Consider the following 27,848-nt stretch of genomic DNA (forward strand, 5'->3'; position numbering starts at 1 on the left):
CTCCACCTTCTCTTCTCAAATCACTTTTTTCCTCTAGTCGTTTCAACCCTTCACCTCTTTCACTTTTTTCCTCCCTTGGCCTGTTCCCTCTACCCTTTTGATCCATTCACGTCTTTCACTTTTTTCCCATGGCCTCTTTCCTTTTCCCTTTTGATCCATTCACCTCTTTCACTCTTATCCCCAATGGCCTCTTTCCTCTTCCCTTTCCATCCCTTCACCTCCTTCACTTTTTCCCTCATGGTCTCTTTTCCTCTTCCCTTTCCATCCCTTCACCTCCTTCACTTTTTCTCCCATGGTCTCTTTTCCTCTTCCCTTTCCATCCCTTCACCTCCTTCACTTTTTCTCCCATGGTCTCTTTTCCTCTTCCCTTTCCATCCCTTCACCTCCTTCACTTTTTCCCCCATGGTCTCTTTTCCTCTTCCCTTTCCATCCCTTCACCTCCTTCACTTTTTCCCCCATGGTCTCTTTTCCTCTTACCTTTCAATCCCTTCACTTTTCACTTTCTTCCCATGGCCTTTTTCCTCTTCCCTTTCCATCCATTCACCTCCTTCACTTTTTCCCCCATGGCCTCTTTCCTCTTCCCTTTCAATCCCTTCACTTTTCTTCTCATGGCCTTTTTCCTCAACCCTTTCCATCCAATCACCTCCTTCACTTTTTCCCCCATGGCCTCTTCCCTTTCAATCCCTTCACTTTTTCCCCCCATTGCCTTTTTCCTCTTCCCTTTCCATACCTTCACTTTTTTCCCCATGGCCTTTTTCCTCTACCCTTTTGATCCCTTCACCTCTTTAACTTTTTTTTCTGGTACTGTCCTCTCTCTCTCTCCCCCTCCTTAGTAATATAACATTAAAAGTAAGTCATAAAAAGGAAAAAAAGAAGAAGAAAAAAAAAAGAAAAAAATGGTTCTATTTATATTTATATATAATATATATATATTTATAATTTTACAGAAAAAAAGGGGGGGGGGGAGAGAAATGAGTCGAAAAAAAGAACCAAAGTGGAATCTGGAACAGAAGGCTGGGAGGTGGGTTCACAGCGAACGTTGCGTTTCTTGAAATCCTGTGGTGGTTGCTGTTTTTGTCGGGGTTCTTTTTTTGTTTTGTTTTTATCTTGTTTTTGTTTTTTTTGTTTCTTTGTTTGGGAAGGGGTAAGGGTGGGGAGTTGAGAGGGGGGAAAGGGGATTCAGAGATTGGAGAGGGTCCAGGTCTGGGAGATGTGTCTCTTGGAATTTAATAATAAGACTCTTTTTCTACCCAACCTGTAAAGAAATGAATAATAAAGATGTGTTAGTGTATTTAAGGCCCTGTCACTTGATTCCTGCTGTCCAAACCTCCAGCAGCATGAATCAAAGCTTGGCGGCACAATTATAGGGGAGAGTCAGGACAGGTGATTACTGACGGCCCCAACACTTGGATCCTCCGCATGCGCTGATCCATTCAGAGCACTGTACTTGGTTATCTCCCTCAGTCCATTAACTGGGTCCTGACCCCCATTTAAAGGGGTATTCCCAGACATATAACTTATCTCCTATCTACAGGGTAGGTGATAGGTGTCTGATCGCTGAGGACCCCCACCACCACAAGAGAAGCAATCACATTATCATCACTACCTTCATGTGTATACACAAAAACCTGACTCTGCACTTACCTCCTGGGTGTCTCCTAAGGATAAGTTTTCGGATCTCATCATATATAAAGATGAGGAAGCTGTATGGGAAGGCACAGAACCACCAGCTGGGCCTACGCAACAACAGAAAGAAAGGATGAGTCCGCTTATTAGATCTCCAAGTGCATGGATTATTAGCTACTAGTATTAGTCTTCGACCTATGCGGTTGACAGAAGGTGAAAGTGTGTGTAAAAACTGGTGTATTTCTGAAGACAGGCACCTATGGGACCCTATAGTAAAATCTGATTTTTGGGGAGACTGGCCGATCATGTATATAGGGTGTCCCAAATTTTGCATGTTGGCAGGTTTCAGGGAAAAGTAGGATTGGTCATGTTAGACTATCCACCTCCAGAGGTGTCTGACAGCAGCTTATTCCCGTCTCGCCACACAAAATACATGCATGCTCAGCTGAATGTGCATGTGTATCTGGGGGAATTAGAGGGCTAGCTGTCCCCTGTGTCTTCTGGGATGACTAACGTTCATCTTACTTACTTCAATGGGTACATTCTCAGTGCGATGTCCATCCCAGGGCAATAAGACAAGAATGCTGCCAGAGCGGTTTCCTCGAATAGACCAAAGATGAGGATCTTATTCCTGGATGGGGAAAAAGATACAAAGAATGAAACAGATTATAATAGTGATTCAAAGAGTCTTCATCTTTACGGAGGGAGCAATCGAGCTGATCGTTCTATACAACCGCTACCATGCGTCAGTCACTTTCCCTACCGCTGAACCATTTTCTCCCTTATCTCTGTCCTGCACCCTTCCTGCGCCTCTGTTTTACTAACGAACCAGGATTAATCGCCTCTGCAATCTTAACCTCCCATGGCTTATCTCGTGCTGCACCAGTTCTCTCGAATGTGCTAACTAAATAATTCACAACATCCTTTTGTTGTCTTTTAACAGCTTCCTCCATCCTACACTCGCCCTGATACACATCTCGCTGGTGACTGCTGAATTCTGCAGAAATCTATGAGTTTTATCACTCCTGGAGGAACAGAAAAGGACCTTAAAGTCTATAGGGACTGGCACCTACTTTTGGGTTGAACCCACCCCATGGCAAGTATGGAGTCCATTCAATTGGGTACTCGGAAATGGATCAGTGATCATATCTGGGAATAAGCTTTACCTTGGCAAGTGCCACCTCTTGTGACTCTCCTATGGTGGCACCTGGAATATTTTTGTCTAGGTCACTTACTTCATGCCTTGCTGGAACACGGAGTTTCTTCTGGTTTTGCAGATGATGACATCGGCCCACTGTACGACCACAATGCTGACGAAAAAGGCCGTGTGACATGTGAACTCCACAATCTTACGCTGCTCATATGTCTGAAGAAAGGAGAGAATGGACATGAGGTCAGAGATGGTGTAGCCTGGGATATCTCAGGTAGGTCACATTTCAGGATAGATGCTGATCCCACCCGAGAAGTAGAGCGGTCGCCCATCCTGGCTGGTGACCGAAGAAGAGCCTGCACATGCGTGACTTTCACTCCCCACTTCTATGGGTGCTTCCTAATCAGCCAAGAAAGTGAGCCAAGCTGTTTTATTTGGAACACGGCACATGCAGACTCCTCTCCGTTCACAATGGCTGGATGTGGTCGAGGACTCCCGTTCTGGAGTCAGATGAAGGTATCGAGAGGTGGGACCCACATCTATCAAACATCTGTACATGCTATATACTGTAGGTCTAAATTTGGAAGAAGATTTTTACCACTCACCCATTGTTGGCCATAACTGTCTTCCAGGTCGTTAACGCTTCTGTCATCCCAATTTAACCGAATGCCAACTAAGTGTGATGGCAAGAAACCGTTCTCTGCCAGAATTACAAAGTAAGAGAAGAAGCCACCAAGAGCTTGGATCATACCTGAATGGAGACGTAGGAAGAGGAACGTCACAATCCTGGAAAGTGGAACCACAGGTGTACTTATTTTTCAAATCAATCCTATATCACAGATTTGTTGGGACCAATTCATTAATCGTTTCCCAACGCAACCAATTTTCGTTTTTACCCTGTTTTTTCCTTTCTGCTTTTTCTATGGCATGTTGATGTGGGGGGGTGTATGTTGTCTTGATCGCTTTTTATTGAATTGTTTGGATGAGATGTGTCAACCAAAATATGAAAATTCTTGTGTTTCGATTGTTTTTATCTCATGGGTTAAATCTATTTATATTTTGACAGATCCAATTTTTACGGACGTGGCGATACTGAAGAAGTGGGAAAAGTGAGTGATTTGTATTCTTTTTAATATTCTTCAAAACGGTTTTTTTTTTTTTCAGCTTTTTTGTTTTGTTTTGGTTTTTATTCCCGTTAGCTGACTTGAACCTGCAATCGTCTGATCGTGTGGTCTACATGGTGAACCATCAGCACCAATGGCTTAAGCATATCAATGAGTGCTGAATGAGATCAGAGTTTTCTCTAATCCCGGTGGTTGGCGGAAGAGTGGCTGTTTTCTAGAAGGGTCTACCATCCCTTAGACTCACCAATTTGCCCGTACGCCATGCTGATCAATCGTTCGTTTACCAGTTTGTCTGTCCGAGGATTTCTTGGCTGCCTCTTCATAATGTCACTCTCTGCTGCTTCATAGGCCAAGGAGATGGCGGGAACCTAGAGAATAGTTTATTTTATGAAATTTTAGGCATAACAATATCTGGCTTGACCTGTTACTCATTTCTTGGTGACCTTACCGACTCCTCAGACTCGTTACTCACCATGTCAGTGCCCAAGTCAATGCAGAGGATGGTGATGGTGCCCAAAGGCAGAGGGATGTTGGCCATAATAAAGAGCAGGAAGGGGGTGATCTCAGGAATGTTACTAGTCAGGGTGTAGGCAATTGACTTCTTCAGGTTATCAAAGATGAGGCGACCTACGTAGAGAAGATATAATTTGTGAGGTTGTATCTATGAGCAGAGACATCCATGTTCTAACCTCCATACTCTACAACCTAATCCCGTCTTACCTTCCTCCACGCCGGTGACGATAGAAGCGAAGTTATCATCCAGCAGGATCATATCAGCTGCTTGCTTGGAGACATCAGAACCTGCGATTCCCATGGCCACCCCAATGTCAGCTTTCTTCAGAGCTGGGGAGTCATTTACACCATCGCCGGTGACAGCCACGATGGCGCCCTACAAGAAAAGCAGAGATGATGCCAAGACCAAGTACATAGATATTGGGTCCTTAGGGTCCGGTAATGGGTCATTCATGGACCCAAGGTGAAATGTTATGTTCCTGTGATATAGATCCCTTTCTTATATAAAGGGACTAGAGCAAAAATCTTAGCAAACTAGAGAAGGGCAATTTGATTCACTTTGCCTTGTTCCGGTCCTCCGTGGCTGCCGGTCCCCACATCTTTAGCCGGGCATTCTTGTCGCCTCTAGTGCTTACTAGGCCCTACGATGTCATGAATCTACCTAAGGCTTAGTCCATAAGTCTCAGGAGAGATAAGCACATGCATCATGCCATGACATTGATGGACCATGGCCCTGTTCCAAGGGTGATGTCTGTGGAGACAGCCTACATCTAGGCTTCTTCTGATGGCTTCTCAAGGTTTGCCACCGCAGATCAATAAGCCATATATTACTACCTACTAAAAAGTACTGTTGTTATAAAAAACATATATTTTTCATACCTTTATGTACACTAGGTGGCGCTAAGATTATATTTATTGTAGCCTGGAAGTATTTAATTCTTCAGGTAGTTTCACTATGACTTGTGCGCTAATCAGCATAGTGATCAGATTTTCAGCTATGCCCTCACCTGGCGCTGGCAGCCTTCCACAATGATGAGTTTCTGTTGTGGGGACGTGCGGGCAAAGACAATCTCTGTATGGTTCTGCAGGATCTCGTCTATCTGTTCAGTGCTCATGTCTTTCAGGTCTGTACCATGGATAACACAGGCTTTGGCATCCCTGCCGAGACAAAGTACAAATTACATATAGAAAACTGGGACATGAAGACAACTAGTAGGTTTCATTCCTTTCTAATGATTTGATTCCATCTGTTATGTCCTTGGGCTCCTTTGTCCAAAACTTGAAAATTCAGACTTGACTGGAGCTAAACTGCTGATTGCAGGATCAGCGCAGTGATTTAATGGGGTATTCTCAAGTATGAAAACTTTCGATCTCAGGGGGTTTGGTTGCATGAACCCCCACCGATCCCAAGAACTGAGACTCTGAAGAACCCCATGTGAATGGGACCTCCAGAGATAGAAGAGTGCAACACTACCTGGTCTTCAGCACTCCCATAAGATCGGCCACCGCTCCATCAACACGGGGCACTTCAGAGCCCCAGTTCTCAGGATCGGAGGGGGTCCCAGTGGTCAAATCCCTAATGATCGAGAAGTTGTTTGATAAGAGATACATTTCAAACTTAAGAATATTCCTTAGGGACCCCCATAAAAATTAAACTAACGATATTAAATTGTCTATCCTGTATGAGGGGCCTCCTGACTCTCCCCCGACAGATGTAGGGGTAGATAAGGATCCAGTATGTCCCATTTTGTTCTCGGCGAGAAGGAGTCTGTCAGTGGCTATCTCTTCGAGTCGGGGGAAAGACGAACGATTGGCCAAATCATCATTCGGCCAACAACTATGTATTGTGTATGGGGCCTCCTTAGTCTGAAGACCCAGCAGGAGTGCAGATTTCAGCTTCCTAGGTCTATAATCCTCCTTGTAAGACATCCACATGTTCCTATTTCCTGTTGGTTCCTGATTGGTGTTTAGCTTTACCTGGGATTAACCTGGGAGACTGGAATGTTGAGTCTGGCTGCGATATCTTCCACAGTCTCGTTGCCCTCTGAGATGATGCCTACACCCTTGGCAATAGCTTTGGCTGTTATTGGGTGATCACCAGTCACCATGATGACCTAGAGCAAGACATAAGGATGATAAGAGAGCAAACCGCGCAAACGTCATCTTCTGATAAGTCGTTGAGTCCTGAGCCAAGGTCCTAGTGTCTCCAAAGACTACAGTTTGACCAAATACTTTTGTCAAGTGGAAATCATAGATAGGACAAACTCCAAAACAACTTCCTACAGATAGGTAGAGTTACTGCGAATCAATTCGCAAGACATGGGCCATCGGTCGCGTCAGTAATCTATGGCCGTTGAACGGAAGCCCTGAGAACCACCTTTTATCTGATGGCATCTAAGGCTCTTGGTTTGATCGCTTGGTCTGGTGCAACGTTATTGCAGTGTGAAGCCCACGTGACATCGCACAAGGCTGGGGATGAAGTCTTGTAAGAGGAGGTGTTCATGGCTCCTGTCCAGTGGCCACAAATTGCCGAAGTGGCTAATGGCCCAATATCTCTAATCGTGATTTAAGGCTCTTTAATGAATAGGATATTAGCTACCTGTAGGTGGCATTAGAAGAGAGACAATTATCATACATTTTCCCAGGAAAAGCCCGCAAGGAGAACCAGTGCAGAAGACCCAGACATTTCCAGCAGTGGAAATTTCAGAGTGATGCCCAAAGAAGTGGCCTCTAATTTGGACTCTCCAGCTGGGAGTTGGTGTTTCCCATAACCTCAAGAGCCACAAGTTGTATACTTTGCTTGTTTGTCCAATTCTGTGATAAGTTTTTAAACTATTTCCTTTTTTTACCAGCTCACCTTGATTCCTGCACTTCTGCATTTGCCTACAGCATCTGGTACAGCTGCCCTGGGTGGGTCAATCATGGACATGAGTCCTACAAAGCAAAGGTTCTCGGTACTGAAGTTAAGATCCTCGGTATCAAAAGCAAAGCCCTTGGGATGCAGTTCTTCTGGGAAATAGTAATGGCAGAATCCTGGAGAGAGGTACACAGGGAGAAGTAGATCACTACATAGGAATAGTACGCAAAGCACGAGACGTGTTGTCATGAGGATTTCTGAGCAGTGCAGACTCGGCCTTCAGGCAATTATATCTCATCTTAACAGTATTTTATAACTAGCTCTCCCTATCTCTATGCCAGAGCTGTCACGTCCTCTCTTTCCAGATTCACAAAAAAAAAAACCAGCAGCTGCGTTCCCGGCCTCTGCTTTTATACTGGCTCTGATAGCCCCTCCTGATTGGCTTTTCCATATCATGTGATGTGGCTTCTGAGTTCCCTGCCTCTGCTTTTATACTGGCTCTGATAATTCCTGCCGAATAGCTTTGCTATATCATTTGATGTGGCTGCTGCATCCCCTGCCTCTGCTTTTATACTGGCTATGATAGCCCTTATTATGCCAGAGCTGTCATGTCCTCTCTTTCCAGATTCACAAAAAAAACCAGCAGCTGCGTTCCCGGCTTCTGCTTTTATACTGGCTCTGATAGCCCTTCCTAATTGGCTTTTTCATATCATGTGATATGGCTGCTGAGTTCCCTGCCTCTGCTTTTATACTGGCTCTGATAATTCCTACCAAATAGCTTTGCTATATCATTTGATGTGGCTGCTACATCCCCTGCCTCTAGTGGTTGGCTTTGCTATGTCATCTGATGTGGCTGCTGCATTTCCTGCCTCTGCTTTTATACTGGCTATGATAGCCCCTACTGGATGGCTTTGCTATGTCATCTGATGTGGCTGCTGCATTCCCTGCCTCTGCTTTTATACTGGCTATGATAGCCCCTACTGGTTAGCTTTGCTATATCATGTGATGTGGCAGCTGCGGTCCCTGCCTCTGCTTTTATACTGGCTCCGATAGCCCCTCCTGATTGGCTTTGCTGTATCATGTGATATGGTTGCTGCAATCCATGCCTCTGCTTTAATTCTGGCTCTGTTAGCCCCTCCTGTTTGACTTTGCTATGTTATGTGATGTGGCTGCTGCATTCCATACCTTTGCTTTTCTACAGGCTCTAATAGCAAAGCCAATCAGGAGGGTTGCTGCATTCCCTGCATCTGCTTGTCTACTGGCTCTGATAGCCCATACTGGTTTCCTTTGCCATGTTGTGTGTTGTGTTAATTGCAAAGCATTACAGGGAAGCCCTTTTCTGTATGATGCAATCTTCTGCTTTGTGTGAACGTTTTTTTGATCAACGGATCACAAATTATTTAAGTTCTCCAGGTATTGCAAATTTCCTAAAATTCGACCCAAATTTGATTTGTATTGAACAGATTTGCTCATCTCTGTACCCTGCCCGTGTTTTTTCTTTAATGCACACCCAATACTCTCTCTCCGAGTCCTCCCAGCTCCAAGTATGCATTCTGGAAAGCCTCTTTCAGCTCCTCGTCCAGAGGTTGCTCTTTGCCCTGGATTAAGATGGTGGAGCAGACATCCAGGATCCTCTCGGGGGCTCCCTTCATGACGAGCAGGAAGCGGTTATCATCGGGGTCTTCAGTCTCATGGATAGACAGCTGTGGAGCAAGCAAGCAGGACATAAAGAAGCTTAGGGTAGAGCTCCACCTTATTGTTCTTCGCGATGGTATTATAATAGCGACAAGTGGGCATCAGGTCCAGGCATCATGTGGTCTGTACAAGGTTATGTAGGCATCACATCCACATGATGCCAGGACCCTCTTCTCTAGATAAGTGACGGACACCCACCGGCTGTGCGCATGATGGAAACCTGACTCATCAGACCAGGCGCCTTATGCCATTGCTCCATGGTCCGGTTCTGGTCCAATATTTTTTTTTTAACTGTGAATACTTCGTATCCTGACACTAGCAGCTGCCAGGAGTCACGTCTTCAAGGGCGTATGTAGACTTCCACTGACAGCCTTGGCAAATGTTTTACGTCATTACTTTATTTATATCACTTTGTGCTTAAGGTAAAAATTAGCTGAATAGTATTATAATAAATCTATCAAAATAATTATATAATTTCTAAATTATATAATTCTGGCTGCCTTTTGTCACCACTAGGAGGAGCTAACTGCATAAAGATTTAAGTGTAGTGAGCTCCCTCTATTGGTAGCTGCAGGTAGTGTTACAACAATTAGGGAAAACAGTTCAGAACTGGGCCGCCACTGAACAAACCCATCAGCGTAATTATAATTTTTGCTATCTGAGATCTTGGCCACTTCTCATTTACAATATTTAGTGTTTTGGTAAATGTGCAATTAGCAGAGATACAATGTTGTAGTATGTCCAATGTTGTAGTATGTCCAATGTTGTAGTATGTACTAGTGTCCACATACTAGATTTATTGCACGTGCCTTCTATTCTGTGTCCTGCCAATGAGCGGAGATTAGGGTAATGTGGGCACGCGATGTACCAGGCCGGAGAGGTAGAGTTAAAAAGCTTTTATGTTATTATAAAATGAATGTTAAGAAGGATCAGGATGGGATCCTGCAGCAGCTGGGACTAATCTCTAGAGAGAGGATGACAAAGGTGGTAGAGGAGGGTGAAGGATGCACGCGGAGAACACGGCGCTGAGTTATCAGACCACCGGAAGCTGTCTTAAAGAGGAACTCTAGTCTAAATTATCTTTTAACAGCTCGTAGAAATATCTCGGACCACCACTGAATCCCATTTTGATTAGTGTATATAGAGAGATTAAAGTCAAAGTGAATAAATGAGTTGTACAGGTGAAAAACCCATAAAAACATGGCCTCACCTGTCCACTGGTTGAGTCTGGTTTTGAACCTCAGCTGCAATACCACACACAACTTGTGGACATATGTGGCACTGTTTTTAAAAGATGTTTGTCCAATCCTGGACAACACCTCAATAGGTCATTTCATTGTGGGAAACAAAGGTGGTCTGAGTTGTAAAAAGTATTGTATGCCCCCCACCCAAAAAAAAATCTCTACAAAGAGTCGGCCATTATGTAAACTTGTAATCCACTGCCTGCTGTCTCTAGCAGCACAGACACCGAAAATGATTACAGGAGGTGGGGGCGAGTCTGTGTCGCTACAGGAAGTAGTGGTGGGGCTTCGGCCCTCTACAGGAGGTTTGGGGGTCTGTTTTGTCTCTCTAGAGGAAGTTGGGGCAGGTCTTAAGTCTCTATAGGCAGTGGGGCTGGAACTTTGTCACTTAACAGGAAGTGGAAGGGAGTGTTTGTTTCTCTACAGGAAGTGGGGGCAGGCCTTTAGGTCTCCACAGCAAGAAGGAGCCTGGTTTTTGTCTCTATAGGAAGTGGAGGCAGCTCTTTGTGTCTCTTCAGGGAGTTGAGGCAGGGCTTTATCTCTCTGCAGGAAGTAGAGGTGTCTCTTTGCCTCTCGACAGGAAGTGGGGCAGCTCTTTGCCTCTCGACAGGAAGTGGGGCAGCTCTTTGCCTCTCGACAGGAAGTGGGGCAGCTCTTTGCCTCTCGACAGGAAGTGGGGCAGCTCTTTGTCTCTCTACAGGAAGTGGGGCAGCTCTTTGTCTCTCTACAGGAAGTGGGGCAGCTCTTTGTCTCTCTACAGGAAGTGGGGCAGCTCTTTGCCTCTCGACAGGAAGTGGGGCAGCTCTTTGACTCTATAGGAAGTGGGGCAGCTCTTTGTCTCTACAGGAAGTGGAGCAGCTCTTTGTCTCTTTACAGGAAGTGGGGCAGCTCTTTGTCTCTCTACAGGAAATGCAGCAGCTCTTTGCCTCTTGACAGGAAGTGGGGCAGCTCTTTGTCTCTCTACAGGAAGTGGAGCAGCTCTTTGTCTCTCTAGAGGAAGTGGGATTGGATCTTTCTCTTTCTACAGGAAGTGGGTCGGAGTTTGCCTTTTTATAGGAAGTTGCAGCAGGTGTTTGGCTCTGTATAGGAAGTAGGGGAAGTTCTTTGTCTCTCAACAGGAAGTGGGAGCAAATGTTTCACTACAGGAAATGGGGGCAGCTTTTTGTGTCTCTTCAGGAAGTGGGGATGGCTCTTTGCCTCTCGACAGAACGTGGGTCAGCTCTTTGTCTCTCTACAGGAAATGGGAGCGGATCTTTCTCTCTCTACAGGAAGTGGGGTGGGGTTTGTCTTTTTATAGGAAGTGGGGGGCAGGTGTTTGTCTCTCTACAGGAAGTGGGGGAAAGTGTTTGTTTCTCTACAGGAAGTGGGAGCAGGTTTTTTAGGTCTCTACAGGAAGTGGGATGTAGGTCTTTGTCCCTGTACAGAAAAAAGGGGCACCCTGAGCATCACCTGGGATGATCGGAAAGCTACCGGAACTGTCTATATGATGCCCGCTCTGGGATGCAGCATTGCCTTCTGAACACATTTTTTAACAAATTACCAAATTTGGCTTCTCGGTTTTGTATAATTGGGGATGTAGAGTTAGTTGGGTTCTCATAGATCATCAGTCACTGACCTGATATTTATTTGTGGAGTTGAAAGGAATCTCAGCAACTTTCTTGTTCTTCTCCCTCATTGCCTTGACAGAACCACAAGACAATTCAATGCACTTCAAGAGAGCAGATTCAGAGGCATCTCCGGCCACGTCCCTCTGCAAAGGAGACATGTGAGGTTACGGGCCAAAGCTGACTTGAATATTGTCAGACAGCGAGGAAATATGCAAAAGACGAGCATCCACCCAATGACATGTAGCTCCGGCCGAGGTCACGCACCTTCAGGATGGGAATGTTGTCATTTCCAGCTTTGAAGACGGCACGGTTGCACAAGGAGGCAATGCGAGCCAAGGCAACCCAGGTGGGAGAACTCTTGTCAAATGAAGCACCTAAGTGAAGAAACATGGGAGAAGAAGAAGCGGTTGAGTTGACTGTGAGAAGATGTACCCTGTGTAAACATCTCTTTTTTGCTTTGTGCATGGCTTCCATACCTGACTGATCCTCTGTGGTGTCGGCCTCATGAATCTGGTTGTCGAACCACATATGTGCCACAGTCATCCTGTTCTGGGTGAGGGTTCCGGTCTTGTCAGAGCAAATGGTGGATGTAGATCCCAGAGTTTCCACAGCTTCCAGGTTTTTCACCAGGCAGTTCTTTCGAGCCATACGCTTCGCAGTCAGAGTTAGACATACCTGCGGTAAGATGAGAATTTATAACATGTGCATGTAACATCTGATTTATGGAAGTCCGATTACTGGGAACCCAACCAATGCACAGCTGCTATGGCCTCGTCCTTCTCCAAAACATTAACACTCTAGTCTGAAGGTTAAGGTGTTATGAAGGCTGCTCCAGAAACAGATAGTTGTGGCATCTTACCAAGAGATATGTTTTGGACTTTAGTGGGGTCCACACAAAGCCAAAATGTCACCCATCAATCACAACCAAGTCATATCTTTCTATTCTGTAGCAGAAATTAGAATGTTATCTTCAGATTTGTGGTACAGATCCTCTTGGAAATACATTGGATTCGCCATGGGCTAAGGTAGTGCCACCCAAGCAGAGCTCCTTGGACCCCGGTAAAGGGATCCCCTACAAAACATCATGGCTTGCTATAATTAGGAGGTCTCCAGTACTTACAGTGACCGTGGCCAGGAGTCCCTCTGGTACGTTAGCCACAATAATTCCGATAAGGAAGATCACAGCCTCCAGCCACGAGTATCCCAAAATGAGGGAAAGGATGAAGAAGGTGATTCCAAGGAAAACGGCCACGCCAGTGATCAAATGGATAAAGTGCTCAATTTCCTTGGCAATTGGGGTCTTCCCGGATTCCAGACCAGAAGCCAATGTGGCGATGCGACCCATCACTGTCCTGTCTCCTGTGGCAATGACAACTCCGCGGGCCGTACCTGTAAGTGCATCCGTTACGTAGACAATGAGGTTTTCATTCTATTTTTATTTTCATATGGTCCCATATGACAACCTATACCACATTCCCAAAGCAAAGTCGGCCACGATAATGCTTCTAAAAGTGGCCAAAGAAATAATCATAGACAAACTGTGCTTTACTCCGGCGCTAAGTCTCCATCAGTGCTCCCAGTGTTATTGTCTGCAGCGCCGATGTCATGTTGACAGCGCTGCAGCCAATTACTGAGCTCTGTGGTTCTGCGTGATTTGACGGTATGACCCGCTGAGCTCACTAATGTGACTTCAGCATTGCAGACAATAATAGACACTGGGGGCAATGGTGAAGTCTCAGCGATGGACCTGGGAATGGGTGACTAAGACAAACTGCAGCCAAAGGACAAGAGTTTTCCGGAAAATGAAAACCCTTTTAATTATCTTGTTGGTCAACTTTTTCCAACACTGGGCTCTCATTTTGTGTCCACCCTCAGTCTTTCTTAATGACATACAACATTATTTTGAGGGAGAAAAGTAATATTACCTTCAACGCAGTTGGTGGAGAAGAAAGTGACGTTACGTGTCTCCAGGGGGTTATCATGAGTGCAATCGGGTGATCGGGTCTGAGGCTCAGATTCACCAGTCAGGGAAGAGTTATCTACCTAAAAGAGTGGAAGGATAAGAAGACATGGAATAAATAATAATCAGAAGAAATACATACACAGTAAAAAAAAAAAGATTATATTTTGGAAAGGGGATCAGAGACAACTAATTTCTTGAGTCTAATAAGGGGTTAATACAGAATATTTAAGAAGATTCTGTCCACTTCTAAATAAGTAGTCCTGTAACTGATATGTTTTAGGCTTGAAAGATGTTGAGTAATGGGCTGCACACAAAAGCCTTGAAGGAAGATGACGCTAGACTTGCCAATAGGACCGATTCGGCAACATGGTCTACGGAGGAACGAAGCTATACGACTTGGAAGGAAATCACCAGGAAGTGATAAGATGCTCTACGGAGATGATTGATGTCTCCAGGACATTTTATTACGGACGATTATTGTGAATAGTAACTTACTTTGCAACCATGGGCAGAGATGATCCTCAGATCAGCTGGTACTCGGTCTCCACCTTTGATCTCTACCAGGTCACCAACCACAACTTCCTCAGCGTTCAGCTGCATCTTTTCACCTTCTCGGATAACTAAAGCTTGCTAGGAGAAGGGATGAAAAGGACCAATAGTCGTGAGAGTGCGATAAGTAGGGGACGGATTTACGATGCTTGAAAGGTAACTCGTGGTAGGAAACAAAAGTCACCCTACGAAGGTAGGAATGGAGGCAGGATGATGCCATACAAGACCACCATACATACCTGGGGCACCATGTTCTTGAATGACTCCATTATCTTTGAGCTCTTGGCCTCTTGGTAGTAGGAGAAGCAGCCAGTGATGATCACCACTGCGGCCAAAACGATACCTAGGTACAACTAAATGAAGGACACAAACATCGAAAGTCAGGAAAGAAGTACTCATTACTTTTATTGAAGCACCTTAAGGAGCATGATCACCTTATGTGCCATCTCAGAAATATCAGTATTACAATTATAGATATATCAGATCTGCTCACATTGTCACCTGTGGGATCATCCTCTGTACCCGCTTGGATCCCGTATGCCAGAAAGCAGAGAATAGCTCCAATCCACAGCAGGATGGAGAATCCACCGAAGAGCTGGCGACAAAACTTGATCCACTCGGGTGTGGTAGGTGGGGGAGTGAGTGCGTTGGGACCATCCCTGGCCAGGATCTCAGCCGCTTTACTGAGGGTCAACCCCTGGAGAAACAAAAAGTGAACACATTTTTTTGGCTTAGCCTCCTGCTTTTCAGCCATGTCTCTGTAGCATCACATTTTGGCATGACCATCGTGAACCACTGACCTGTACACAGTCTGTGTTGTATTTCCGACACACCTCTTCCACCGACATTTTGTGCTCCGTCTGAGAACATAAAGAAAGTTTGTGAAGGGCAGTAAGGGGTGCACACGACTGAGAAGTACTCAGTCCACTCCGACATGAAGACGACGACTTCATGAAAAATGAGATCTCTACATACTGCACCTTGGGGAAGGAATGATATGGATGAAAGGGGCAAAGAAATACCGTAAGTATGGGGCCAAATTCTGGTCTTATTAGTGCCCTGAACTAATATTACTGTAGTGTGCGAGACTCACCATGGCCACTTCTTTCTTGAGATCATCCATTTCTTTCTTTGTAGCCTTACCCTTCTGAGGGGATTCTTCTTCTTTATTGTCCTGTGTGGTGGCCACACGGTAACTATCCGACCGGCCATACTGCAGGAGAAGGAAAAAAAAAAAGGGTTTTCAGAATTCCAATAATGCAAGAAGCGTCTTATGATACACGTACAATGTCCGTCAAAAGCTTCTATCGACAGCGAAACGTATTTTGAGCATATAGAAGAAAAATCCCATGAGGGCAGAGAGCGGATGGACCAACGAATCATGATTGAACAAAGGTCCATCACGTGACTTAGTGGCGCCATGAAACTTTCAGTGCGCATGTTTCTCGAAAATATATAACTAAAACATAAGAAAAGAAATTATAATAATTGTATATTTGTCATTTTTATTTATTTAATTTGTGCATTTTTAGTCATGATTTATTGCTTTATTTTATGTCCATTTTTATTTTCTATATTATATATTTATATATAATAAATACATTTTAATAGAAAATAAATGTTTTTATTTATGATTTATATATTTTTTATTTTCTATTTTACTCATTTGTTTTATATGTATAATAATCATTTTCATTTATTTATAAAATGAAAAAATTTAAAACATAGTAAGATAAAATATATAATTTTTTTATTTTACTGTTTTACTTTTTTCTTTTTATAAATAAATACAAAGGACAATAATATATATATTCTTATTTGTTTTATATGTATAATAGTCATTTTTATTAATTTATAAAATAAAAAAGTAAAACATAGTAAGACAAAATATATATATAATTTTTTTATTTTACTAAGTTTTACTTTTTTCATTTTATAAATAAATACAAATGACAATAATATATATTCTATTTTATTAATTTAGTATACATATATATATTTACTGAATAAAATAGAAAGTACAAAAATATATAAAATAAGTCATAAATAAATATGCACAAAAAAATTACATAATAATGATAAAAAAAAAAAAAAAAATATATATATATATATATATATATATATATATATATATATTCACACACACACACTGATCTACATATACCGTATACTGTAATACATACAGTACCTCTGGAGATGGTGTCCGTATAGGGACCATGCTGGATCCGCAGAATTCTGAGTGCACACGGTGGGCACCAGAAACTATATGCACCAGTACAAAGGGGGAGCTGGTGTCGTCATTCTGTTCTAGCATACATTTATGTATTATATGGCAGCGTGTATGACAGGAAACCATTAACCATAGAAATGTCGCAAGTTGCATGTAAACAGGATGTCGGTATTGATTACAACAACGAAACACTATGCAAGAAATTACCATAAAGTACTAAATATCCAGGGCTGAACTATACAGGCTGCAGAGGGAGCAGCAGTCACACTTAGGCTCTACTGTCTGAGTGGTCCCAAAGATGTCAGGCCGAAATAGGGAGACATCATACGCACCTGCCCAAAATTTTCAGACCAAATTTTAGCAAATTCGGAGCATCCTTTAACTAAAAGGAGCATTGGCTTGTATAAACCCCACCCAAAAACAGACATTTTGGGGGTTGGGTTGTGGGTGTTTGAAGTAGTCAGAATTTCTTCCTATTTCCTGACAGTTACACATACAGGGTTCTCAGCTGCAGTTTCCTCTGCCTGCCAACACAAGGCTGGAATTCTCAGCCACTCTTTCTCCCTCTGCTTGGGTGTGTAATTCCAAACCCCTCTTTTCCTCCTCCCTCAAGAATTTATATGGCTCTATGCTGCGGGCAGACAAGTCTCCCTACCCTACTCATTCCCCCCTCCCACCTGGTACTGGTTAAAACTGGTATAGAAACCATGAGCTTCTATTGTTCTTTTAGGGTTATATATAGCGGCACGGATCAGGGCTAGAGATATAAGGATTATATATTCCGGATGTCCATCAAGAGATCTGTAAGTCCCTAAAATCACTAGAAGCTTAACCCAACGAGTGCAAGGAGTGTGTTTCTCTGTAAGCGGGTCATGTAACTACGCTGTGTTTACACTTAAAAGAATCGCCCCGACGTGGTGCACCTCCTGATCATTGTGTCTTTCATATACAAGGTTCATACAGCGAGCTAGGCATAAAAATGGGTGCCATAACTCTAAGAAAAGGGGAGGATTTAGCCTCTAAGTGAGGTCACCACAGGGGGAGTGCCTTGGTTTTAGGCTAGGAAATAAGTGAGTGAAGCAGCAGTCTTCACGTGTCTTTTGTCCGGGGTCTAGCTGCTATGCAGATGTGTGATTCATTTTGATGTGTCCACTCCTCCAAAACACACGGTCAGCCATGAGATAAGATGACATAACGAAATGTAAGTGTTTTTTCACCTTTAATCCCATTTTATTTGTAATTGTATTGTACATATGACTTGTCTACTTTTATATTTTTTTATACTTCTGTAAACACTGCCTACCTTTTTTGAAGTAAAATATATAAAATTACTAGCTCAGTTTTTCCTTGCTCTATAACGTACTATCACGTCCTCTGAAGTGAATTACGCTACTAATCTCGGTTGGCTCTGGTCCTGTTAATAATTAAGAAATTTGTTCTGTGCGTTTGGGGAGGCTTTGTAGCGACCGGCTGCATTGATAATTATTGTTCCCACCTGAGTGGGAGCAGTTATATCGCCCTTTCTGCAGTGTGCCCATTAGCCAGTACAAAGTAAAGCAGCCTTTCTGGCGACTAATTATCCTAGGTGCAGTACCGTGACTGATCTGAGGGTAAGGGGGGCGCCAGAGAGCTGCAAATTCCAAACCGGAACTGGGAAGTGGGATATAGATAAATCTTCAGAAAGAACCAGGGGCAACCAAACAACCCCGGTTCATGACAAATTGGTGTGAGTGGTGGGGACGATAAGGGAATCCTCCCTGTGAACCGTGACAGTGTTCCCAAACGGGATTGGAGGGCAGGACTGACATACTTACAAAACTTTTTACAGGTTTTCGCTTTTTTAAAAAAGGTTTGGGAAGTTGCAAAATTCTGGTTGTTTTTTTTTTATGTAGAAATGAACATTCATTGCTGGTTTCCATTTCCTTTTTGGTGTTTTTTTTATATCACTAAAGTCAATGATGAAAGCTACAATACATGTAAAAGATACTATGATCACTGTGTTCTGTGACGACAGCTCGAGGAACAAATCTATATGTGTTTTTTTGTGCCAGTGAGCCCATTTTGGAGAACAGTGTGGTGACCCAAATGTTTGGGGCGCTCAGTTTTGATGTAGTTTTTGAAGGGTTGAGAGCAGATTATAAAGGAAAGCCTAGCTCCTATCCCTGCAGTTTAACCCCCTGAGCTGCCGCTCCCATTTGTGACAGCAGTATTTAAAAAATTGGCTTCATAGGAGTACAGTAATCTAACAGTATGCTGCAATATTGCAACACTTCAGTGTATTGTACAATTGATCACAACAAGTTCAAATCCCCTAGAACCAATAAAAAATGTAAGAAACAAAAAAAAAATTGGAAAAATATATAAAACAAATAATAATAATAATAATAATAATAATAATATATACAGTGGGGCAAAAAAGTATTTAGTCAGTCAGCAATAGTGCAAGTTCCACCACTTAAAAAGATGAGAGGCGTCTGTAATTTATATCATAGGTAGACCTCAACTATGGGAGACAAACTGAGAAAAAAAAATCCAGAAAATCACATTGTCTGTTTTTTTAACATTTTATTTGCATATTATGGTGGAAAATAAGTATTTGGTCAGAAACAAACAATCAAGATTTCTGGCTCTCACAGACCTGTAACTTCTTCTTTAAGAGTCTCCTCTTTCCTCCACTCATTACCTGTAGTAATGGCACCTGTTTAAACTTGTTATCAGTATAAAAAGACACCTGTGCACACCCTCAAACAGTCTGACTCCAAACTCCACTATGGTGAAGACCAAAGAGCTGTCAAAGGACACCAGAAACAAAATTGTAGCCCTGCACCAGGCTGGGAAGACTGAATCTGCAATAGCCAACCAGCTTGGAGTGAAGAAATCAACAGTGGGAGCAATAATTAGAAAATGGAAGACATTCAAGACCACTGATAATCTCCCTCGATCTGGGGCTCCACGCAAAATCCCACCCCGTGGGGTCAGAATGATCACAAGAACGGTGAGCAAAAATCCCAGAACCACGCGGGGGGACCTAGTGAATGAACTGCAGAGAGCTGGGACCAATGTAACAAGGCCTACCATAAGTAACACACTACGCCACCATGGACTCAGATCCTGCAGTGCCAGACGTGTCCCACTGCTTAAGCCAGTACATGTCCGGGCCCGTCTGAAGTTTGCTAGAGAGCATTTGGATGATCCAGAGGAGTTTTGGGAGAATGTCCTATGGTCTGATGAAACCAAACTGGAACTGTTTGGTAGAAACACAACTTGTCGTGTTTGGAGGAAAAAGAATACTGAGTTGCATCCATCAAACACCATACCTACTGTAAAGCATGGTGGTGGAAACATCATGCTTTGGGGCTGTTTCTCTGCAAAGGGGCCAGGACGACTGATCCGGGTACATGAAAGAATGAATGGGGCCATGTATCGTGAGATTTTGAGTGCAAACCTCCTTCCATCAGCAAGGGCATTGAAGATGAAACGTGGCTGGGTCTTTCAACATGACAATGATCCAAAGCACACCGCCAGGGCAACGAAGGAGTGGCTTCGTGAGAAGCATTTCAAGGTCCTGGAGTGGCCTAGCCAGTCTCCAGATCTCAACCCTATAGAAAACCTTTGGAGGGAGTTGAAAGTCCGTGTTGCCAAGCGAAAAGCCAAAAACATCACTGCTCTAGAGGAGATCTGCATGGAGGAATGGGACAACATACCAACAACAGTGTGTGGCAACCTTGTGAAGACTTACAGAAAACGTTTGACCTCTGTCATTGCCAACAAAGGATATATTACAAAGTATTGAGATGAAATTTTGTTTCTGACCAAATACTTATTTTCCACCATAATATGCAAATAAAATGAGAAAAAAACAGACAATGTGATTTTCTGGATTTTTTTTTCTCAGCTTGTCTCCCATAGTTGAGGTCTACCTATGATGTAAATTACAGACGCCTCTCATCTTTTTAAGTGGTGGAACTTGCACTATTGCTGACTGACTAAATACTTTTTCGCCCCACTGTATATATATATATATATATATATATATATATATATATATATATATATATATATATATATATATATATATATATATATATATATATACACAGTGCAGACCGAAAGATTTTTCTGTTTCTCATCATGTCTATGAATATTGTACATTCACACTGAAGGCATCAAAACTATGAATTAACACATGTGGAATTATATACTTAACAAAAAAGTGTGGAACAACTGAAATTATGTCTTATATTCTAGGTTCTTCACAGTAGCCACCTTTTCCTTTGATGACTGCTTTGCACACTCTTGGCATTCTCTTGATGAGCTTCAAGAGGTAGTCACCGGGAATGGTCTTCCAACAATCTTGAAGGAGTTCCCAGAGATGCTTAGCACTTGTTGGCCCTTTTGCCTTCACTCTGTGGTCCAGCTCACCCCAAACCATCTCGATTGGGTTCAGGTCTGGTGACTGTGGAGGCCAGGTCATCTGGCGTAGCACCCCATCACTCTCCTTCTTGGTCAAATAGCCCTTACACAGCCTGGAGGTGTGTTTGGGCTCATAAATGATGGTCCAACTAAACGCAAAGCGGATGGAATAGCATGCCGCTGCAAGATGCTGTGGTAGCCATGCTGGTTCAGTATGCCTTCAATTTTGAATAAATCCCCAACAGTGTCACCAGCAAAGCACCCCCACACCATCACACCTCCTCTTCCATGCTTCATGGTGGGAACCAGGCATGTAGAGTCCATCCGTTCACCTTTTCTGCATCACACAAAGACACGGTGGTTGGAACCAAGGATCTCAAATTTGGACTCATCAGACCAAAGCACAGATTTCCACTGCTCTAATGTCCATTCCTTGTGTTCTTCAGCCCAAACAAGTCTCTTCTGCTTGTTGCCTGTCCTTAACAGTGGTTTCCTAGCAGCTATTTTACCATGAAGGCCTGCTGCACAAAGTCACCTCTTAACAGTTGTTGTAGAGATGTGTCTGCTGCTAGGACTCTGTGACCTGGTCTCTAATCTGAGCTGCTGTTAACCTGCGATTTCTGAGGCTGGTGACTCGGATAAACTTATCCTCAGAAGCAGAGGTGACTCTAGGTCTTCCTTTCCTGGGGCTGTCCTCATGTGAGCCAGTTTCTTTGTAGTGCTTGATGGTTTTTGCAACTGCACTTGGGGACACTTTCAAAGTTTTCCCAATTTTTTGGACTGACTGACCTTCATTTCTTAAAGTAATGATGGCTGCTCGTTTTTCTTTACTTAGCTGCTTTTTTCTTGCCATAATACAAATTCTAACAGTCTATTCAGTAGGACTATCAGCTGTGTATCCACCAGACTTCTGCACAACACAACTGATGGTCCCAACCCCATTTATAAGGCAAGAAATCCCACTTATTAAACCTGATAGGGCACACCTGTGAAGTGAAAACCATTTCCGGTGACTACCTCTTGAAGCTCATCAAGAGAATGCCAAAGTGTGCAAAGCAGTCATCAAAGCAAAAGGTGGCTACTTTGAAGAACCTAGAATATAAGACATAATTTCAGTTGTTTCACACTTTTTTGTTAAGTATATAATTCCACATGTGTTAATTCATAGTTTTGATGCCTTCAGTGTGAATGTACAATTTTCATAGTCATGAAAATACAGAAAGATCTTTAAATGAGAAGGTGTGTCCAAACTTTTGGTCTGTACTGTGTGTTATATATATATATATATATATATATATATATATATATATATATATATAATTTTTAATTTTTTTAAATAAATCTACATGATAACAAATATATATTGGCTATCGGTGGGTGAATAACTTTCTGAACCAATAAAATGTTTTAATATTTATCCTATAAGAAGAACCCCAAAAAAAAAAGTTTCTGTCATTTTGGTCACTTTGCCTCCCCCATTCAAAAAAATTTAATAAAATGAGATTAGAAAGTTGTATAAACCTGAAAATGGTAGTGATAAGAGCTACAGCTGGTTGAAAATAGAATACCTGGCACAATATTTTCATGTCGTTCCTGGACAGATTGTCACTGTCACCCCTGTGTATAAAGATTCCCACTTGTGCCCCTTTGCCACCATCATGTAAAGAAAGAACCATTGACCAACATTTAAGTGGATAGAGTTACATCATTCGTTTCCAAATGTTAAAAAAATGTAGATGTGATGTGTCCTTTATAATATCCCTCCCCAAAAAAATGCATCGTACCTTCGCTGTTTTCTAGAATATGACCAAAACGCGCAAACCTGCAATACTTATGATGACCACCAGATGTCAAATTAAAAGCTTGAGAACAGACACATTATAGTCAGAAGTGTCTGGTTTTTGCTCTTATTTCATTCCTACTGCTCTTCTGAGTATTTCGCTTTTTGATTTTTTAAAATCCGCCTTACGGTTCCAGAGATATAAGCCTTTTTATTTAGTACTAATTTTTATAGTCTTTAGTGAGAGGAGTGTCACTCTCAGGATCCTCAGGGGCGTGTCTTTAGGATGATTTGCATATAACATGTGAGCCACGCCCACTAGGAAAAGAACCTCAAATAGCACTAAATAAAAAAGCCAATATCTATAGAACCGTACGGCGGATTTAAAAAAAAAAAAAAAATGGAATATAAAGGGGTGAAGTGAGAATAAAATTAGAGAAAAAAATAGACGCTTTTGACTCTTTAAAGGAGCACTCCTGAAAAACTGATCCACGTTGTAACGCTTACTATAAGGACTGAGGAGGTGATACATTACGCAGTGCCTCTTTCTTTAAGGGACGATGGGCAACCATAGATAAATGATCATTTATATTATATGGTCCTACAAGGAACAGCCATCCATCCTTCTTTTCCAAAGTCCTAAATAGCAGCATTGAACCATATAAAGTTAGGGGGCTACGTAACTAGGCGGTCTTATAGGGCATGCTTATTTTTATTTCGTCCTAGCCCATAAACTATATGCCAATATACGCCCCCCCCAAAATATCAGAAAGGACTGAAAGAAAACATAGGCCTGAAAAGAAAAGCTATGGGCAACCAAGCCCAAAGCAACCAATCATAGCTCAGCTTTCATTTCCTAAACAGCTTTGGTGAAATGAAAGCTGTGTTGTGATTGGTTACTATGGGCATAAAGACGGTTTCACTGCTAGATAATACTGACATGTTGTTCTAGATAAGGCCTGAAGGAAACCAAGTCTTTGTTGCTCATAGCAACCAATCACAGCTCAGCTTTCATTTCTTAAACAGATTTGGTGAAATGATAGCTACTCTATGATTGGTTGCTATGGGCAATAAAGACGGTTTTACTGCAAGACAATACTGCCTGTCATGATTCTCAATGGCGAGAGAACATAGCCCAGCATATATGAGAACTAGCTCTTGGAAGATGGAAACTATACTGACCATGAACTAAACCTGCCGCACAACTAGAAGTGGCCGGGTAGCATGCCTACGTTTTTTTATCCCTAGATGCCCAGCGCCAGCCGGAGAACTACCTAATCCTAGCAGAGGAAAAGACAGTCCTGGCTCACCTCTAGAGAAATTTTCCCAAAAGGCAGACAGAGGCCCCCACATATATTGGCGGTGATTTAAGATGAAATGACAAACGTAGTATGAAAATAGGTTTAGCAAAATCGAGGTCCGCTTACTAGATAGCATGAAGACAGAAAGGGCACTTTCATGGTCAGCAGAAAACCCTATCAAAACACCATCCAGAAATTACTTTAAGACTCTAGCATTAACTCATAACACCAGAGTGGCAATTTCCGCTCACAAGAGCTTTCCAGACACAGTAACGAAACAGCAGCTGTGAACAGGAACAAAATGCAAAAACACACAAGGACAAAAGTCCAACTTAGCTGGGAGTTGTCTAGTAGCAGGAACATGCACAGAAAGGCTACTGATTACATTGTTGACCGGCATGAAACTGACAGAGGAGCAAGGTTATATAGCGACTCCCACATCCTGATAGGAGCAGGTGAACAGAGGGGATGATGCACACAAGTTAAATTCCACAAGTGGCCACCGGGGGAGCCCAGAATCCAATTTCACAACAGTACCCCCCCCCTCAAGGAGGGGGCACCGAACCCTCACCAGAACCACCAGGGCGATCAGGATGAGCCCTATGAAAGGCACGGACAAGATCGGAGGCATGAACATCAGAGGCAGTGACCCAAGAATTATCCTCCTGACCGTATCCCTTCCATTTGACCAGATACTGGAGTTTCCGTCTGGAAACACGAGAGTCCAAGATCTTTTCCACAATGTACTCCAACTCACCCTCAACCAACACCGGAGCAGGAGGCTCAACGGAAGGCACAGCTGGTACCTCATACCTGCGCAACAATGACCGATGAAAAACATTATGAATCGAAAAGGATGCAGGGAGGTCCAAACGGAAGGACACAGGGTTAAGAATCTCCAATATCTTGTACGGGCCGATGAACCGAGGCTTAAACTTAGGAGAAGAAACCCTCATAGGGACAAAACGAGAAGACAACCACACCAAGTCCCCAACACAAAGCCGAGGACCAACACGACGACGGCGGTTGGCAAAAAGCTGAGTCTTCTCCTGGGACAACTTCAAATTGTCCACCACCTGCCCCCAAATCTGATGCAACCTCTCCACCACAGCATCCACTCCAGGACAATCCGAAGATTCCACTTGACCGGAGGAAAATCGAGGATGAAACCCCGAATTACAGAAAAACGGGGACACCAAGGTGGCAGAGCTGGCCCGATTATTGAGGGCGAACTCCGCCAAAGGCAAAAAAGCAACCCAATCATCCTGATCCGCAGACACAAAACACCTCAAATATGTCTCCAAGGTCTGATTAGTCCGCTCGGTCTGGCCATTAGTCTGAGGATGGAAAGCAGACGAAAAAGACAAATCTATGCCCATCCTAGCACAGAATGCCCGCCAAAATCTAGACACGAATTGGGTCCCTCTGTCAGAAACGATATTCTCCGGAATACCATGCAAACGAACAACATTTTGAAAAAACAGAGGAACCAACTCGGAAGAAGAAGGCAACTTAGGCAAGGGAACCAGATGGACCATCTTAGAGAAACGGTCACACACCACCCAGATGACAGACATCTTCTGAGAAACAGGCAGATCCGAAATAAAATCCATCGAGATGTGCGTCCAAGGCCTCTTCGGGATAGGCAAGGGTAACAACAATCCACTAGCCCGAGAACAACAAGGCTTGGCCCGAGCACAAACGTCACAAGACTGCACAAAGCCTCGCACATCTCGTGACAGGGAAGGCCACCAGAAGGACCTTGCCACCAAATCCCTGGTACCAAAGATTCCAGGATGACCTGCCAACGCAGAAGAATGAACCTCAGAAATGACTCTACTGGTCCAATCATCAGGAACAAACAGTCTACCAGGTGGGCAACGATCAGGTCTATCCGCCTGAAACTCCTGCAAGGCCCGCCGCAGGTCTGGAGAAACGGCAGACAATATCACTCCATCTTTAAGGATACCTGTGGGCTCAGAATTACCAGGGGAGTCAGGCTCAAAACTCCTAGAAAGGGCATCCGCCTTAACATTCTTAGAACCCGGTAGGTAAGACACCACAAAATTAAACCGAGAGAAAAACAACGACCAGCGCGCTTGTCTAGGATTCAGGCGCCTGGCAGACTCAAGGTAAATTAAATTTTTGTGGTCAGTCAATACCACCACCTGATGTCTGGCCCCCTCAAGCCAGTGACGCCACTCCTCAAAAGCCCACTTCATGGCCAAAAGTTCCCGATTCCCAATATCATAATTCCGCTCGGCGGGCGAAAATTTACGGGAAAAAAAAGCACAAGGTCTCATCACGGAGCAGTCGGAACTTCTCTGCGACAACACCGCCCCAGCTCCGATTTCAGAAGCGTCGACCTCAACCTGAAAAGGAAGAGCAACATCAGGCTGACGCAACACTGGGGCGGAAGAAAAGCGGCGCTTGAGCTCCCGAAAGGCCTCCACAGCATCAGGGGACCAATCAGCAACATCAGCACCCTTCTTAGTCAAATCAGTCAATGGTTTTACAACATCAGAAAAACCAGCAATAAATCGACGATAAAAGTTAGCAAAGCCCAAAAATTTCTGAAGACTCTTAAGAGAAGAGGGTTGCGTCCAATCACCAATAGCCTGAACCTTGACAGGATCCATCTCGATGGAAGAGGGGGAAAAAATGTATCCCAAGAAGGAAATCTTCTGAACCCCAAAAACACACTTAGAACCCTTCACACACAAGGAATTAGACCGCAAAACCTGAAAAACCCTCCTGACCTGCTGGACATGAGAGTCCCAGTCATCCGAAAAAATCAGAATATCATCCAGATACACAATCATAAATTTATCCAAATAATCGCGGAAAATGTCATGCATAAAGGACTGGAAGACTGAAGGGGCATTTGAAAGACCAAAAGGCATCACCAAATACTCAAAATGGCCCTCGGGCGTATTAAATGCGGTTTTCCACTCATCCCCCTGCTTGATTCGCACCAAATTATACGCCCCACGGAGATCAATCTTAGAGAACCACTTGGCCCCCTTTATACGAGCAAACAAATCAGTAAGCAGTGGTAACGGATATTGATATTTAACCGTGATTTTATTCAAAAGTCGATAATCAATACACGGCCTCAAAGAGCCGTCTTTCTTAGACACAAAGAAAAAACCGGCTCCTAAGGGAGATGACGAAGGACGAATATGTCCCTTTTCCAAGGACTCCTTTATATATTCTCGCATAGCAGCGTGTTCAGGCACAGACAGATTAAATAAACGACCCTTAGGGTATTTACTACCCGGGATCAAGTCTATGGCACAATCGCACTCCCGATGCGGAGGTAGTGAACCAACCTTGGGTTCTTCAAAAACGTCACGAAAGTCAGACAAGAATTCAGGAATCTCAGAGGGAATAGATGATGAAATGGAAACCAAAGGTACGTCCCCATGAGTTCCTTTACATCCCCAGCTTAACACAGACATAGCTCTCCAGTCGAGGACTGGGTTATGAGATTGCAGCCATGGCAATCCCAGCACCAAAACATCATGTAGATTATACAGCACCAGAAAGCGAATAACCTCCTGGTGATCCGGATTAACACGCATAGTCACTTGTGTCCAGTATTGTGGTTTATTACTAGCCAATGGGGTGGAGTCAATCCCTTTCAGAGGTATCGGAGCCTCCAATGGCTCCAAATCATACCCACAGCGTTTGGCAAAGGACCAATCCATAAGACTCAAAGCAGCGCCAGAGTCGACATAGGCGTCCGCGGTAATAGATGACAAAGAACAAATCAGGGTCACAGATAGAATAAACTTAG

At 43.4% G+C, this 27,848-nt stretch overlaps 1 protein-coding gene and 1 long non-coding RNA gene across 3 annotated transcripts in view; both read right to left on the reverse strand.

The window, feature by feature from the left end:
- Positions 1–236: 236 nt before the first annotated feature.
- LOC143770352 (uncharacterized) lies at positions 237–663 on the reverse strand. The gene is made up of 2 exons (XR_013214617.1): positions 545–663; positions 237–438 (listed from the first exon to the last, which is right to left on the reverse strand). It is a non-coding gene; the product is annotated as an uncharacterized LOC143770352 (long non-coding RNA).
- A 380-nt stretch (positions 664–1,043) lies between these two features.
- Positions 1,044–27,848, reverse strand: part of ATP1A3 (ATPase Na+/K+ transporting subunit alpha 3) — a 100,703-nt gene continuing 73,898 nt past the window's right edge. For both annotated transcript variants that reach the window (XM_077259908.1, XM_077259907.1), the window contains exons 2-23: positions 15,419–15,538; positions 15,126–15,185; positions 14,819–15,022; positions 14,565–14,678; positions 14,272–14,406; positions 13,739–13,856; positions 12,934–13,202; positions 12,290–12,488; positions 12,078–12,187; positions 11,822–11,956; positions 8,781–8,973; positions 7,271–7,446; positions 6,391–6,527; positions 5,421–5,571; positions 4,621–4,789; positions 4,373–4,527; positions 4,145–4,268; positions 3,382–3,527; positions 2,862–2,992; positions 2,156–2,257; positions 1,645–1,736; positions 1,044–1,255 (exon numbers count right to left, since the gene is read on the reverse strand). In XM_077259908.1, coding sequence (XP_077116023.1) covers positions 1,227–1,255; positions 1,645–1,736; positions 2,156–2,257; positions 2,862–2,992; positions 3,382–3,527; positions 4,145–4,268; positions 4,373–4,527; positions 4,621–4,789; positions 5,421–5,571; positions 6,391–6,527; positions 7,271–7,446; positions 8,781–8,973; positions 11,822–11,956; positions 12,078–12,187; positions 12,290–12,488; positions 12,934–13,202; positions 13,739–13,856; positions 14,272–14,406; positions 14,565–14,678; positions 14,819–15,022; positions 15,126–15,185; positions 15,419–15,538 — 3,069 coding nt within the window. In that variant the 3' untranslated portion in view covers positions 1,044–1,226. The remainder of the gene's footprint in view (positions 1,256–1,644; positions 1,737–2,155; positions 2,258–2,861; positions 2,993–3,381; positions 3,528–4,144; positions 4,269–4,372; positions 4,528–4,620; positions 4,790–5,420; positions 5,572–6,390; positions 6,528–7,270; positions 7,447–8,780; positions 8,974–11,821; positions 11,957–12,077; positions 12,188–12,289; positions 12,489–12,933; positions 13,203–13,738; positions 13,857–14,271; positions 14,407–14,564; positions 14,679–14,818; positions 15,023–15,125; positions 15,186–15,418; positions 15,539–27,848) is intronic.

This window comes from Ranitomeya variabilis, chromosome 4 (assembly GCF_051348905.1).
Source record: "Ranitomeya variabilis isolate aRanVar5 chromosome 4, aRanVar5.hap1, whole genome shotgun sequence".
Classification (NCBI taxonomy): Eukaryota; Metazoa; Chordata; class Amphibia; order Anura; family Dendrobatidae; genus Ranitomeya; species Ranitomeya variabilis.